The sequence below is a fragment of the Hypanus sabinus genome, chromosome 7 (genome assembly GCF_030144855.1).
Source record: "Hypanus sabinus isolate sHypSab1 chromosome 7, sHypSab1.hap1, whole genome shotgun sequence".
Lineage (NCBI taxonomy): Eukaryota > Metazoa > Chordata > Chondrichthyes > Myliobatiformes > Dasyatidae > Hypanus > Hypanus sabinus.
In genome coordinates this window covers 63,258,873-63,276,562 of record NC_082712.1, presented here as the reverse complement: position 1 = coordinate 63,276,562, position 17,690 = coordinate 63,258,873, and the positions used below count along the sequence as shown (strand labels likewise).

The 17,690-nt window shown below is 38.5% G+C and overlaps 1 protein-coding gene across 1 annotated transcript in view; it reads left to right on the top strand.

Moving 5' to 3' along the window:
* The window catches only part of LOC132396851 (protein shortage in chiasmata 1 ortholog), a 145,144-nt gene that overhangs the window by 63,595 nt on the left and 63,859 nt on the right, over nt 1-17,690 (top strand). The window contains exons 8-13 of the mRNA XM_059974832.1: nt 423-542; nt 2,231-2,407; nt 5,316-5,423; nt 10,488-10,672; nt 11,933-12,005; nt 13,153-13,219. Of these exons, the coding sequence (XP_059830815.1) occupies nt 423-542; nt 2,231-2,407; nt 5,316-5,423; nt 10,488-10,672; nt 11,933-12,005; nt 13,153-13,219 (730 nt within the window). The remainder of the gene's footprint in view (nt 1-422; nt 543-2,230; nt 2,408-5,315; nt 5,424-10,487; nt 10,673-11,932; nt 12,006-13,152; nt 13,220-17,690) is intronic.

Sequence of the window (17,690 nt, the reverse complement as noted above, 5' to 3'; positions counted from 1 at the left end):
ACCCAGCCCCTGAATAGGAGGAAAGTTTTTTTTATAGAATATTTTTAGGTTTGTCTCAGTGTAGCAGGAACCCCACAAGGTTTATGGAACCTAGTGGGGCCCTACAAAAAAAACAATCAAAAACTACTTGTGGAGTTACCCACCAATATCGAGGAACTAGCATTTTGTCATTTTTGATTGTGAACTTTTAAAGTCACCACCAATTTTTTCTTTGCCAGTCTGAGGTATTTGCTGTATATTGAAATGGCACAGCATTGAAACCTAGAATTTGTATAAAAATGGAATGCAGCTGTTTGTGGCTTTCAGTGTATTTGGCTTGTACTATTTTTTTGCAATTTGTGTTTCTCTTTATTTATTGGAAAGGGCTCTTATATTAACTTCCTGTATAGCCAGCAAATGAAAAAATTGGTTTTCTATTTTAGTTGGCGAAAGTGTTCATGACATTGACATAAACAGCGAATTAGTGTCACCAAGGACAGATTCAGTTCAGGAAAGTGGCCGGCAAAATTTAAGTAGCACTTTGATAGAAGTTCCAGCATCAGGTATTCAAATTTCTTTGACATTTTAATGTAGAAGTAGTCATCAAGTTGGTATAAAAGTGTTTTGTTTTTTTTCTTACCTTTAACATTAAAATAGCTGCCTTGGGAGTAGAGCAATGCTGTGATTGGAGTCATAGAATAATACAAGATGGAAATAGGCCCTTCAGCCCAACTGGTCCATGCTGACCACAGCAGTGAAGTAGTGAATAACAGAGGTCCCAACACTGACACCTGGGCATACCCCATTCATCAAAAGCTTGCAGTCAGAAAATCAAACATCAACCATCAACCCCACTTCCTATTATTGAGCCTATTCTGAATCTATCTTGCTAGCTCTCCCTGAATCCCATGTGACCTAACCTTCCAGATCAACCTGCTATGTGGGACCTCATCAAATACTTAAAATATGTATAGAAAACATTACCCTGCCTTCCTCCATACCCTTTGTCACGTCTTTGGAAAAATTACAAGGGATTTGTCAAGCGTAACCTGTCATGCACAAAACCATGCTGACTATTCTCGACCAGGCTTTGACTCTCTGAGGGATGGTAGATTTTATCCCTCAGAATTCCCACCCATAACCTCCCTGCAACTGAAGTCAGGCTCATCATTCTATACCAGAGAGATTCAAAAAAGCACTTAGTCCTAGCAACACTTCAAAAGTGAGATATTTCTTCTTGCCAAGAGACTTAAGTCTCTCTGTTCTCTGTCGAAAGCCACATACAATTAAAATTTGTAGTTGAACATAATGAATCCAGCATAAGGACAGACAACAAAAGCCAGTTTCCAAATTGATGAATAATAGTTACCACATGAAGTACCGCAGATGATAGAAACCAGAAATAAAATTAGAAAATGCCCTAGCGTCTGAGGAAGGCAAATATTTTAAGTTGATGACCTTTCATCAGAACTGGGAATAGAAATAAAACAAGTTGCTGTTTCACAGGAAAAGAGGGGAATGTTAGAAGGATGTAAACACTGTTTGCACATAAAGTGGCAGTTTAGCAATAGTTCCAATTTGTTACACTGCATTTGAAAATAATGTGCTCTCCTCTGTAGTGGAAAGCAAAATGCAGATTTGGTAACCATTTTGAGGATGTTTCTGTTTAATCAACAAGGTTGATCTGAAGCTTCCAGTTGCTTGACATTTTAATTCTCCATCCCACTTCCACTGTGATAGTTGTTCAATTTACTCCAACAATACTAACATAAACTCAAGAAACTGCAGCTCATCTTCTGGTATGTGTTTCAGAACTCAATATTAAATTTCAGGTATTCAGCAAACCTTGTTTTTTGTCTGACATATTCAATTGTCAGTTTTTCTTACTCCCAGTGTTTCAAATCTCATTTGTCTCTTCCTAGTTGTACTGCATTGAGACAGAGTTTTATCACACTTTTTTAAGTGACACCTGTGTCATTTGGTCTCTCCTGCTCTGCAGCTTATCATGGATCATCCCTTTTGGCCTACCATACTTCCACCCTACTTTCTCTGTGACTAAAAGTTTTTTTTTATTTCCAACATTTTCAGGTTCTGATAATAGGTTATTGACCTGAAATATTAATACTGTATCTCTCTTCACATTCTGCTTGACATGCTAAACGTTTCTAGCATTCTCTGTTCTTTATTTTAATTATATGTCATTGTAATTTTATCATTTTGCTGATGAGAAACATTTTTCTTCTGCTTGCAGCCAGCCAGTGTCAAGCTTATCATCTGTTGCAGGCTGCAGCAATCCCTGTACTGAAAGACCTGAAAGGCTGTGTTATTTTTGTGGCTGTGACAGATACATTTACTTCCCTTGCTTTTGATCGTACTAGGTTTTTCCTAAAGCACCAGGAGAAGCTAGTGAGTGATAACATTAAACAAGGTCAGTCTACAGCTTTCCTCACTTAAGAAACATACCTGGAAATCCCAATTAAGAAATATTATAAATAATATGAATGTGAAAAAATAGGGTTTCACTTAACGATTACTTTTTTAAAATAAAACTTCATTCCTTGTGTACATCCTGAATAATGAGGTATCAAATGTACTTTAAAATACACACCTACTATTAGGATTCAACAAGGGATTTGCTGTTTTAACCAAAGGACAACATTATTAGTAAAATAATATAGATACCACATAATCTTATCATTTAATGAAGTGTGATTGAGTTTAGCTTCACAAATATGGCAATATTATACAGGGTGGATACACCTACATAGATTTGTCATTCTTAAAGTGCTTTTAATATCTTGGTTCTAAATATTTATAGTAAACATCTAACTGAAAGTCAAAGGATGCCTTTCTATATTGAAAATCTTATGTACATATGAAGCAATTGGATAGGGAAAAACTTGGTGATGAATCTGTACAGAAAACAATTTGCATTTGTATTAGAGTTTCCCATGACCTCACAATATGATAAAATGACCAAAGGAATGAAATAATTTCTACTTACTGCTTAAGGTTTATGTTAGTAATAGGACATGAAAATAAAACATATATTAATATGTGCTTCTTTAATATTGTGTGAATATTAAAGCCCAGAGACTGGTTTAGATATTCATTCACCTGGTTCAATTTTTCTTAGATTGCTTTAATGAAGTGTGTGTACATTCTGTTGTGTAATAATAATATTTTAAATTGCTGCACTTAAAAGTGAAACATACCGGTACTGTGCCTAGAAAATGTATTCACTCCTCGTGGAAGTTTTCATGTGTTATTGTTTTACAACATTGAATCATGGTGGATCAACAGAAAAAGACCCTTTTGTGTCAAAGTAAAAACATCTCTACAAAGTGATCTAAATTAATTACAAATATAAAACACAAAGTGATTGCATAAGCATTCACCACCTTTATTATGACATATCTAAACATCACTGGGTCAGCCAATTGGTTTAAGGTCACATAATTAGTTAAATGGAGATCACGTGTGCAGTCAAGGTGTTTCAATTGATTGCAGTAAAAATACACCTGTATCTGGTAAGTCCAACTGTTGATGAGTCAATAACCTGGCAAAAACTACGCCATGAAGATGAAAGGATTCTCCAAGCAATTCTGCAAAAAAGTTATTGTAAAACACAAGTTAAGAAATGGATACAAGAAAATTTCCAGGTCACTGAATATCCCTTGGAGTACAGTTAACTCAATCATCAAGAAACAGAAAGAATATGGCACAGCTGTAAATCTGCCTAGAGCAAGCTGTCCTCAAAAACTGAGTGACCGTGCAAGAAGTGGACTAGTGAGGGCAGTCACCAAGAGACCAATAACAAATCCGGAGGAGTTATAAGTTTTATTGGCTGAGATGAGAGAGACTGTGCTTACAACTGTTGCTCGGATGCTTCATCAGTCGCACCTTTATGGGAGAGTGGCTAAGCGAAAGCTACTGTTGAAAAACTCACACAAAATCTCAATTAGAGTTTGTCAGAAGGCATGTGCGAGACTCTGAGGTCAGCTGGATGAAGGTTCTATGGTCTGAAACCAAACTTGAGCCTTTTGACCATCAGACTAAACACTATGTAAGCCAAACACTGCATATGATCAAAAACACACCATCCCTACTGCAAAGAATGGTGGTGGCTGCACTATCCTGTGGGGATGCTTCACTGCACCAGGCCCTGGAAGACTTGTGAAGGTAGAGGGTAAAATAAATGCAGCAAAATACAGGGAAATCTTGGAGGAAAGCCTGATGCAGTCTGCAAGAGAACTGTGACTTGGGAGAAGATTTGTTTTCTAACAAGGCAATGACCACAAGCATAAAGCCAAAGCTACACAGGAATGGCTTAAAAATAACAAAGTTAATGTCTTGGCATGGCCAAGTCAGAGTCCACACCTCAATCCAATTGAGAATTTGTGGCTATACATGAAAAGGACTGTTCACTCACAACAGAAATTGAGTAGTTTTGTAAAGAATTGCAGTGTCCAGATGTATATAGCTGATAGAGACCTATCCACACAGACTCAAGGCTGTAATTGCTGCCAAAGGTGCATCTGCAAAATACTGACATCAAGGGATTAAGTAATTATTCAATCAATTACTTTGTGTTTAATAATTGCAATAAATTTAAACCAATTTTGTAGAAATTTGTTTTCACTTTGACACAAAAGTATTGTCTTTTTCTGTTGATCAGTGTCAAAAAGTAAAACAATAAAACATGAAAACTTCCAAGAGTGTGAAAACATTTTATAGGCAATATATGTAATTTGATAATAAATTTACTTTGAACCTTAAGCTTCCATGGAACTTGGGGCTAAGGAATCCCAAAGATACACAGCTCTCCTCACTTAAATCCTAAATGGGCTTCCTTTTTTTTAAATAACTGTGATTCCCCCTAATTTGGAATCCTCAGCTGAATAATCTTTCTCCTACATCTATGCCGTTGAGCCCTCGGATGTATGATTCAAAAAGTCATCTTTCAACCTTCTAAGCACCAGCATATAGAGGCATAGGCCACAAAATCCTGTCTCTGACTTGCCATCACAGAGACTTGTCTTTTGAACCTTCACTACACTCCCTCTTGTATAACATTTTTAAGGAATTTACACAATACTCTAGGTGTTGTCTCACCAAATCCAGCAAAATTAAAGTATGACATTTTTATTTTTATACTCTAACTCTCTAACAATGGAGGCCCATGTACTAAATTTCATAATCTATTGCTCCTGAATATTAGTCTTAAGTAACTTATGTAAGTTTTTAAACTTTGAATATTCAGTTACAGATAATGCACCAACACTTAAAGTAGATATTCAGTGGCATATAAAAATTTCAATTTGTTTCTGTACTAGATAAGCATAATGAAAATGAAATTCGCTTGTACAAGCTTGCAGCATTTCTTCATTTATTAGTGACCATACGTGATCTTCTATTGATGTGTGACCTGGACACGACAATAGGTATGTACATAGCAAAAGATCAATTTCTGTAACTGAGTCAAGATGGAAGTTTATTTTGAGATAAATAAAGAACATTATTCCTGAAGGTAACTAGCACACTTGTGAATATGAATTTCATACTTGCATTTGATTGTTTTAAATTATTTTGAAATAAAAAACTTTAAAAGACTAACTGCTGTCAAAAAAGGCCAACTACAAGCTACTAAACTCTATAATAGTTAAACTATGAAATTGTTAACATTCGTTGAGAAAGATGGATGCTGTTAATTTGTTTCAAGATGATTTAAAGTGTTGCAATTTAGGAAATCAAATGTAGAAAGACTATTAATATCAAGACCCTATTATTATGCTGAACGATCTTGGAGTCCTTAGCGCCTTGAAAGTGACTACTCAGATTGATAGGGTAGCAAAGAAGGCATTTTTGGTATGGCTTGCCTTTATTAGACAAGGATTTGAGTTCAAGAGTGACAAAGTTGTATTGTATCTTTATAAAACTCTAATAATAACTTTATTGATCCTGAATGGGAAGAGTCTTTCGTTACAGCAGTAACATTTAAAAATACACTTAGCAGTGTGCAGACTTAACTAATAATAAAGTACGGAATAATAATATACACAATAATAATTTACCAATGTGCAATAATTAGGCTTATCCAGAGTATTACATTAGTACCCCATTATAGGAAGGATGTGAGGCTTTGGAAGGGGTGCAGAAGTTTCTAACCAGGATGCTGTCTGGATGAGAGGGCATGTGCTATAAAAACAGATTCGACACTCTGTGGAGTGGTGGAGGCTGAGGGGAGATCTGATAGCAATTTATAAGATCTTGAGAGGCATAGATAGAGTAGACAGCCATTATCTTTTCCCCAGTGTTGAAATGTCAAATACAAGAGGATATGCATTTAAGGTTGGGGTGGTGGGGTTTAGTCCAAAAAAGATGTGCAGGGCAAGTTTTTACACAGAGAGAGTGGTAGATGTCTGGAATGTGATGCCTGGTGAGGTGATGGAGGAAAGAGGCTATTAGATAGGGGCATGAAAGTGCAGGAAATGGAATGATATGGCCATTTTATAGGCATAAGGGACTAGTTTGATGGGCATGCTGTATGTATTAATAAATTAGTTTGTTCAGCACAACATTGTGGCCAAATGACCTCTTCATGTGCTATACTGCTCCTTGTTCCTATCTAGTCAATACCTAGAAGAACTCAATGCACAAAAATTTATTTAAATGTTAATACTGTTCACATTTTTTCACATTTCCATGTTTTCTGTCATATTTTTTGCAGCAAAGCTTTGCTCCTGTTATTGAGAAAATGCATTTTAATATGTAGACATCTACATGTATATATCTAGATACGTTGACGAGAGTAAAGCAGTGGATGTTGTCCATATGGACTAGAGTAAGGCTTTTGACAAAGTTCCACATGGAAGGTTAGTTAGGAAGGTTCAATCATTAGGTACTAATATTGAAGTAGTAAAATGGATTCAACAGTGGCTGGATGGGAGATGCCAGAGAGTAGTGGTGGGTAACTGTTTGTCAGGTTGGAGGCTGGTGACTAGTGGTGTACCTCAGGGATCTGTACTGGGTCCAATGTTGTTTGTCATATACATTAATAATCTGGATGATGAGGTGGTAAATTGGATTAGTAAGTATGCAGATGATACTAAGATAGGTGGCATTGTGGATAATGAAGTAGGTTTTCAAAGCTTGCAGAGAGATTTAGGCCAGTTAGAAGAGTGTGCTGAAAGATGGCAGACGGAGTTTAATGCTGATAAGTGTGAGGTGCTACATTTTGGTAGGAATAATCAAAATAGGACATACATTGTAAATGGTAGGGCATTAAGGAATGCAGTAGAACAGAGTGATCTAGAAATAATGGTGCATAGTTCCCTGAAGGTGGGATCTCATGTGGACAGGGTGGTGAAGAAAGCTTTTGATATGCTGGCCTTTATAAATCACAGCATTGAGTATAGGAGTTGGGATGTAATGTTAAAATTGTACAAGGCATTGGTGAGGCCAAATTTGGAGTATTGTGTACAGTTCTGGTCACTGAATTATAGGAAAGATGTTAACAAAATAGAGAGAGTACAGAGGAGATCTACTAGAATGTTACCTGGATTCCAGCACGTAAGTTACAGAGAAAGGTTGAACAAGTTAGGTCTTTATTCTTTGGAGCGTAGAAGGTTGAGGGGGGACTTGATAGAGGTATTTAAAATTATGAAGGGGATAGATAGAGTTGACGTGGATAGGCTTTTCTCCATTGAGAGCAAGGGAGATTCAAACAAGAGGACATGAGTTGAGTGTTAAAGGGCAGAAGTTTAAGGGTAACATGAGGGGGAACTTCTTTACTCAGAGAGTGGTAGCTGTGTGGAATGAGCTTCCAGTAGAAGTGGTAGAGGCAGGTTCAATATTGTCATTTTAAAAAAATTGGATAGGTACAGTCGGTCCTCTTTATCCGCGAGTGATTGGTTCTGGGACCCCTCGCAGATACCAAAATTCGTGGATGCTCAAGTTCCTTATTCAACCTGTCTCAATACGATGGTCCTTGGGACCCAGCGGAACCCCAGACCTTATTTAACCAGTCTCAGTGCAGTGGACATTAGGACCCAGTGGTAGAGATCTGAATCCGCAGTGTTTCTGTTCACAAAAATAATCATGATAACGATTGAAAATAAAGTGGGAATAATAAAGCAATCGGAAAGAGGTGAAATGCCATCGGTCATTGGAAAAACGTTAGGCTATGTCGGTCAATGATCGGAACAATTTTAAAGGATAAAATGTGAAAGGCTCTGCCCTGATGAAAGCAACAATTATTACTCAGCAACGCAGTGGTTTAATTATTGTGTTTTGGGGTTTTGGGCTTTTGGTCCGACACATCAACCTGGTACGGTGGAGAGCGCACTTGGGAGCAGTCTGTCACTAGATCGAACTTGGGAACTTCCGTTCCTGAGCCTGGCACTGAAACATACATTCCTAAGTGTTTTATATGCATAGAAAGGTAAAATATATACTATATACGAAGACAAACATTTGACTAACTGACGATAAATAATACTGGATGTACCTGTTCTGACTTACTTAGTAAGAGAACTTACGATTTTTTTTTATCCTGATCCACGATAACACACGCCCATCCTCCCATATACTTTAAGTCATCTCTAGATTACTTATAATACCTAATACAATGTAAATGCTATGTAAAATAGTTGTTATACTGCATTGTTCAGGGAGTAATGACAAGAAAAAAGTCTGTACGTGCTCGAACAACAAGTGCTGGAAGAGCACTTCAGGGTTTTCACGATTTGCGGTTGGTTGAATTAGTGCATGCGGTATTCGTGGATAAGAAGGGCCGACTATATATGGACAGGAAAGGAATGGAGAGTTATGGGCTGAGTGCAGGTTGGTGGGACTAGTTGAGAGTAAACATTCGGCATGGACTAGAAGGGCGGAGATGGCCTGTTTCCATGCTGTAATTGTTATATGTTATATGGTTATACATCAGCAAAATTAGTGTAAACCACATCATGTGATATAGAGTCTTGGCCTTGAAGTTTTTGTGCATTGATGGGTTAAATCTGAATCTGAATAAACATTTTGGGCTTATGGCCATTTCTGCAAACTTAACTACCATCCAAGCCCTTGCTGAATATTGGGCTGGATTTGAATCTTTAAGGAATTGAAGCATAGCACTCACCACAAGTTTGAATTGGGGGATATTGGGATATGGAAAGAGAAGGACATTAGTCTATGACGAGAACAAGGCTTAATGTCAGTGGAACAGCAATTAGTTAAGTGGTTGAGTTTTGATTTGGGGAGACCAGAGCCCAAAAAAAGGTGAAGATAGTGTTCAGGGGAGCAGCTGAAGGTAAGATGGAGGGATGGATAGAAATCCTGGCTCTAAATGGAGTCTTGTGGCTCAGGAGGTTTGAGGCAATTAGAAGGAAAGTTGTTGAGAAGATCAATGGGCAGAAGGAGTTGATAAGGATCATAGGAGTTAGGACCTTGGCTGATTTAGAGAGTCAGAGTGATGTGATCTAGGCTGATTGAAGGAAGAGCAATGGGTCAGAGGAGAAAGGTGGGCAGTTAATACAATGTTCAGAGAAGCTAGGAATGGAATTAGTTTAGTGGAGTCTCAGTGTGGTGTTGTGCTAGTAAACACTTTTACCACAGAGTCACTTCCAAGGTATCATGGATTCATTTTATGCTAATACTCCAGGAGAAGCCTTGTATGGGGAATAATGTTATTTGATTTGAATGTGGAAATCATGTCAGATATGGACCTGTCACTAATGGTGCAAAATGTACAGTGAAGGATATAAAGTTAGCTAGAAATATTTTTTAATCACTTCTCATCCCATAATGGGTACATTTTCAATTGTCATCCTGAAATTAAATCCTGAAATCTACATCACCCAGGACATACCTTGTTCTCATTGCAACCATCAGAAAGGAGGTACAGATGCCTGAAGGCACATGCTCAACATGCTCTTACTCTCTGCCATCAAGTTTCTGAATGAACATTGAACTCATGAATGCTACCTCACTCCTTTTTTTATTTTTGCACTGCTTATTTAATTTAACAATTGTGTGTGTGTGTGTGTGTGTGTGTGTATATGTATGTATGTATATGTGTATGTATATATATATATAATTCACTGTAATTTACATTTTTTTCTACTATTATGTATTGCATTGTACTGCTGCCACTAAGACAACAAATTTCACGATATATTCTGGTGATATGAAACCTGTTCTGATTCTGAAACATCAAATTTCTAAGTTATTTTGCCACAAAAGTTGCTAATTTTGTAAAGTTTTATAAAACTAAGATACTACAGATCATGGAAATAGAAATAAATATTGAAAATTCTAGAAATCCTTAAATCCAGAACTCTTCTGTGGAGTGAAACAAGTCTTCCTTCAAAACGATATTCTTAATATTAATTCTTAAGCCTTTGCACAACCATGACTACCTTAAGCAACATAAAGTGAAGTCTGCTTTTTTAACTTTGAAGCCTAAACTTGCTGCATATTTTCTGAAATATTTTATTCCTGATTTACAGGTTACTTATTCAGAGCTAAAGAAAAGTATATAAGCACTTTAGGTGCATGTCTAGATGATATCTGGAAGAAACTCCGCATTGTGCAATATGTAAGTCAGAATAAACAGGAGAGTTACCCCAAAGTAGCTGAACTTCAGAATCAGATAATAAAAAGGTTACAAGCCTCTCACATGAGTCAACGCAAGGTAGGAAGCCATTTTTAGAAGCTGTCCATTAATTTAAAAAATGAGGTAACATAAAGAGCTTTACAGTACTATTTTGTCATTTATGTCAGAATCTGATTACACAAAATGCAATGATGATTTTCAATAGTGAATCATGCTTTAAGTAAACCTGCTCAAATATTAAATGTAACAAGCATTTATTACGGAGTGTTAGTGACTGGCTTTTTCATTTTCACTTCTGTATTCCTGACTTAATCCCTTTAATTTGCACTTTGTGCAAACAATGGCATTAAGAAAAATGAGACCTTAAGATCGATTTGCTCTCAAATAGGTGCATGGAAAGTGCATAATATTTTATCCTACACTGTATTTTATAAAATATACCAATGGACTGTGATTCTAGTGTGATAGCACAAGCATATTTTTTTATTTCAAGTGAATCCTAATTTGGAATGTAGTGCACCTTAATTAATACCTCCAGTGGAAATCTGTGCAGATTTGATGTATTTAGAGACTTGTGCTGCACAGACACACAACAGTTGCAAATTATGTTAGTCACAAGATATGAAGAAGGAGAGGCAAAGTGGATGGGTGCAAGCTGTCTGAATTTGGAGACCTCTTGGAGGATATCCAAGCAGTGTATTGCTTTGTGCCAGCACAGCCAGAAGGCAGGAGATGGTAGGAAGAGCTCACTATAGGAGCGACACAGCAAGAATGACAGAGCCATGAAGGTATAGTATCATGATGAACTTACCAGAAATGTGAAGGTGAGATCTCTACATTCTATACTTAAAATTGGCATGCGCTGGCTTAAGATCCAATGGGAACCAATACACCCTCCCCCAAGCTCACTGACAAACCACCAAGACACTGAGAAAGGTGAGTTGTCATTTACTTAGTGCTATGTACCATGAATTGCTAGACCCAAATGTTTAGAGTTGATGATGGGTCTTCTTATCATAAAATGTCAACCTGAGATCCTGTTATAGTTGATATCAGTTGTGAATAATCAATTGATAAGACTATTCCTTAGCAAATTGACTTTTAAAGCAAGATATATAAAATATTGATATAAAACAATTTCAATCAACTTATTATTGAAAATGTTAATGAGAAGGGCAATATAAAGATGTTAAGTTTCAAACATTTCCTGAACCTTTTTCACACAAGCAGAAATTCAGAAATTTTCATTCATTATATTACTTACTTGTGATGCTAATGTTGATGCATCTGAACTTTTCTAAAGTACACCCAGCTTTAAATATAACTGTTCTTGAGCAGGTAGTAATCATCATTAGGATGGATTCAGACTGTGGTAGAGCTACACTGATGAACACCCTTAGCAACATAGAAGGTGAGACATTGGGTTCATGTCTGTCAGATTTTTCTGAAATTTTCATCATGTACTGACTGTTGTATTTGTGCTAAATATGCACAGATTGCACAAAATATAACTTTGCTTCTAAAAACCTATTCATATATGCCCTCTGAACAGAATTAGCTTCAAAAGGAGGCTGCATATGAAGGATCCTTTTCAACTCAACAAAGAGTATTTGATATTTTTGCATAGGTGACCTTTCCTTTGCAGCATTGAATTACTCATTACTTTCTAAAAAGTATAGTGGGCTGTCTTTTGGAGTCAACAGTTTTCACCTGATCAGAAAGCTTCCCAAAAGTTGTTGTGACCCCTGGCATTGTTGTACTCTTTTCTGATTTCAGATGTTAGCTTTGAGAGTTCTGTTATTTTCACCAACAGTGATATTCAAGTACATTGCACAACCAGTAAACGTGATGAGTTTGAGATAGCAAACTATGAAGAAATAAAATAATGGATTTACTAACTCTTTAAGCATTCCACAAATATAAAACAAAGATTAGAACAAATGCAAGGAAATGTCTTGAAGTATAGTAAATGAACTTTTAAAAAACAAGTTTCTAATATTTTAGACATATAGGTTTTTTGAGAAATGATAATCAATACAAACTATAGATTTTTAGGACCAAACAGGTTGTTAATCTGTAATTATGGCATAGTATTCCATTAAAAATGTTATACGTGAATGAAATACAACATTTTAATGTCTGTACACTAAATTGCAGGTTATTAAAATGATAACCCCTTTCAAGGAGCACAAAATCATTGAATGAATCTTATGAATTTTCCTATATATATTCCAAAAGAGATTAAAAGAGACGGCAGATTCTGAAATCTAGAGCAACAGACGATCTGTTGCTGGATCTCAGCAGGACCTGTAGGGGGAAAGGAAAGGACCAGTCCTGAAGCAAAATTTTAACCTGAAGCATTGACAATTCCTTTCCTCCCAAGTTCCTCCAGCAGATTATTTGTTGCTCTATACTGTATGTTCCAAAAGTTATTGTAAAGTTTCTTCAGTATAATGAACACTGATAGCCTTTCCATGATTCTTACCTCACTTTTACTTTAAGATCTCATAATGCTCATGGGCTTGCTTTTTGAAACATGTGACCTTTCTGTTTTGTAGACTTAAAACCTGCTGTAGTTCTTCCTGAAGAAACTGCCACTTTGACTTGCCAGAAAGTTTTAAACCGGTTTGTGAAATTTTATTTCAATCGTTGTTCCTCACATTGGGACCCTGGTTGGGCTGTGTTAGTCTGATGCAGAGGGACTGCAGGTATGATGATGTGGGTGGGATGGCATCAGGGAAACAATTGGTTTAATGTATAACGATAAGGAGGGGTTGAGGCAAGCAGCTTCACAAACGAATGTACTGATAGATGGTACATGGAACTTGGTGTTGTTAGGAAGAATGGAAACAGGTAATAGAAACTAAACAGCACAATTCCAAATTGGTAGCAAGAACAGAGGGTCAGATAGAAAGTTGTGCCAACTTCTTGGTGCCATACTATAGAAAAGATAGAAACATAGAAAACCTACAGCACAATACAGGCCCTTTAGCCCACAATGCTGTGCTGAACATGTACTTACTTTAGAAATTACCTAGGGTTACCCATAGCCCTCTATTTTTCTAAGCTCCATGTACCTATCCAGAAGTCTCTTAAAAGACCCTATTGTATCTGCCTCCAACACCATCGCTGGCAGCCCATTCCACACACTCACCACTCTCTGTGTAAAAAAACTTACTCCTGACATTTCCTCTGTACCTATTTCCAAGCACCTTAAAAATGTGCTGTCTTTCAATAGCCATTTCAGCCCTAGAAAAAAATCTCTGACTATCCACATGATCAATAGCTCATCATCTTATACACCTCTATCAGGTCACCTCTCATATTCCGTCGCTCGAAGGAGAAAAGGCGGAGTTCACTCAACCTATTCTCATAAGGCATGCTCCCCAATCCAGGCAACATCTTTGTAAATGTCCTCTGCACCTTTACCATAGTTTCCATATCCTTCTTGTAGTGAGGCGACCAGAACTGAGCACAGTACTCCATGAGGGGTTCGACCAGGGTCCTACAGCTCTGTAATATTACCTCTTGGCTCTTAAACTCAGTCCCACGATTGATGAAGGCCAATGCACTGTATGCCTTCTCAACCACAGAGTCAACCTGCGCAGCAGCTTTGAGTGTCCTATGGTCTCGGACTCCAAGATCCCTCTGATCCTCCACACTGCCAAGAGTCTTACCATTAATACTGTATTTTGCCATCATATTTGACCTACCAAAACGAACCACCTCACACTTACCTGGGTTGAGCTCCATCTGCCACTTCTCAGCCCAGTTTTGCATCCTATTGATGTCCCGCTGTAACCTCTGACAGCCCTCCACACTATCCACAGCACCCCCAACCTTTGTGTCATCAGCAAATTTAATAACCCATTCCTCCACTTCCTCACTTAGGTCATCTATAAAAATCACAAAGAGAAGGGGTCCTAGAACAGATCCCTGAGGCACACCACTTCTCACCTACCACCATGCAGAATATGACCTGTCTGCAACCACTCTTTGCCTTCTGTGGGCAAGCCAGTTCTGGATCCACAAAGCAATGTCACCTTGGATCCCTTGCCTCCTTGTTTTCTCAATAAGCCTTGCATGGGGTACCTTATCAAATATCTTGCTGAAATCCATATCAACTACATCTACTGTTCTACCTTTGTCAATGTGTTTAGTCATATCCTCAAAAAAACCAATTAGGCTCGTAAGGCTTTGACAAAGCCATGCTGTCTATTCCTAATCTTATTATGCCTCTCCTAAATGTTCATAAATCCTGCCTCTCAGGATCTTTTCCATCAACTTACCAACCACAGAAGCAAGACTTACTGGTCTATAATTTCCTGGGCTATCTCTACTTCCTTTTTTTGAATAAGGGAACAACATCTGCAGCCCTTCAATCCTCCAGAACCTCCCCTGTCTCCATTGATGATGCAAAGATCATTACTAGAGGCTCAGCAATCTCATCCCTTGCCTCCCACAGTAGCTTGGGGTAGATCTCATCTGGTCCTGGAGACTTATCAAACTTGATGCTTTCTGAAAGCTCCAACATAACATCTTTCTTAATGTCTGTATGCTCAAGCTTTTCAATCCACTGTGAGTCACTCCTACAATCACCAAGATCCTTTTCTGTCGTGAATACTGAAGTGAAGTATTCATTAAGTACCTCCGCTGTCTCCTTTGGTTCCATACACATTTTTCCACTGTCACATTTGTTTGGTCCCATTCTCTCTCGTCTTATCCTCTTGCTCTTCACATACTTGCAGAATGCCTTGGGGTTTTCTTTAATCCTGTTCGCCAAGGCCTTCTCATGGCCCCTTCTGGCTCTCCTATTTTCATTCTTAAACTCCTTCCTGCTAACTTATAATCTAGATCTCTATCATTACCTAGTTTTTTGAACCTTTCATAAGCTTTTCTTTTCTCCTTGACTAGATTTCCAACAGCCTTTGTACACCTTGGTTCCTGTACCCTATCATCCTTTCACTGTCTCATTGAAATGTACCTATGCAGAACACCACACAAATATCCCCGGAACATTTGCCACATTTCTGCTGTACATTTCCCTGAGAACATCTGTTCCAATTTATACTTCCAAGTTACTGTCTGATAGCTTCATATTTCCCCTTACTCAATTAAACACTTTCCTACTTGTTTGTTCGTATCCCTCTCCAATGCTATGGTAAAGGAGATAGAATTGTGATCACTATCTCTAAAATGCTCTCCCACTGAGAGACCTGACACCTGATCAGGTTCATTTCCCAATACCAGATCAAGTACACTCTCTCCTCTTGTAAGCTTATCTACATATTGTGTCAGGAAACCTTCCTGAACACACCTATTAAACTCCACCCCATTTAAACCCCTTGCTCTAGGGAGATACCAGTCAATATTTGGAAATTAAAATCTCCCACCACAACAAACCTGTTATTATTACACCTTTCCAGAATCTGTCTCCGTATCTGCTCCTCGATGTCCATGTTACTATTGGGTGGTCTATAAAAAAAAGCCCAGTAAAGTTATTGACCAGTTCTTGTTCCTAACTTCCACCCACATTCACTCGGTAGACAATCCCTCCATGACTTCCTCCTTTTCTGCTGCTGTGATACTATCTCTGATCGGCAGTGCCATGCCCCAACCTCTTTTGCACCCCCCCCCACCCCCGGCTGTCCTTTCTGAAACATATAAAGCCTGGCACTCTAAATAACCATTCCTGCCCCTGAACCATCCATGTCTCTGTAATAGCCACAACATCATAGCTCCAAGTACTGATCCATGCTCTAAGCTCATCTGCTTTGTTCATGATGCTTCTTGCATTAAAATAGACACATCTCAACCCATCGGTCTGAGTGTATCCCTTCTCTATCACCTATGTATCCTCCCTCTCACACTGTCTTCAAGCTTTCTCTATTTGTGAGCCAACCGCCTCTTCCTCCGTCACTTCAGTTTGGTTCCCACCCCCCAACAATTCTAGTTTAAACTCTCCATGTAGCCTTAGCAAACCTCTCTGCCACGATATTGGTCCCCCTTAGATTCAAGTGCAACCTGACCTTTTTGTACAGGACATGCCTGCCCCAAAAGAGGTTCCATTGTTCCAGAAATCTGAATCCCTTCCCCCGCTCCAATCCTTCAGCCACTCATTTATCCTCCACCTCACTCTATTCCTATACTCATTGTTGTGTGGCACAGGCAGTAATCCCGAGATTACTACCTGTGAGGTCCTGCTTCTCAACTTCCTTCCTAACTGCCTGTAGTCTTTTTTCAGGACCTCCTCCTTTTTCCTACCTATGTCATTGGTACCAATATGTACCACGACCTCTGGCTGTTTACCTTCCTATTTCGGGGTATCGTGGATGTGATTAGAAACCTCCCAGACCCTGGCGCCTGGGAGGCAAAATACCAACCATGTTTCTTTCCTGTGTCCACATAGTCACCTGTCTGACCCCCTAACTATAGAGTTCCCTATTACTGCTGCTTTCTTCCTCTCCCTACCCTTCTGAGCCACAGGGGCAGACTCTGTGCCGGGGGCGGCCACTGTTGCTTCTCTCAGGCAGGCCGTGCTCGCCAACAATACTCAAACAGGAGTACTTGTTGTTAAGGGGGACAGCCACAGGAGTGCTCTCTAGCATCTGATTCCTGCCCTTCCCTCTCCTGACTTATGTGCCTCCCGAGCCCCAGTGTGACTACCTGCCTATAGCTCCTCTCTATCACCTCCTCACTTTCCCTGACCAGACGAAGGTCATCGAGCTGCATATCCAGTTCCCTAACCCGATCCCTAAGGAGCTGCAGCTCAATACACCTGGTGCAGATGTGTCAAGATATTGTTACGTATTCAGGCAACAATAAATATATGAGTTAGGCAAGGGTTTATATAACAAATAACACGTTTATTAAACACTGAAAACAAATCCCCCAAAAGTAAACAAACACTAACGCAACCAGAAATCAGCTGCTGTGCTTAAAGCAATGCAGCTCAAACAGTTCTTAAAGCGATGTTGCAAAAACAGTTCTTTAAAGTAGGATTGCCACAAGTTCAAAATGCTCACGGTCCATTTAAGGGAGAGACTTTTTAAGACGATTTAGATTCTCTTTCACATTGTTTTGCTTCGATCCCCGA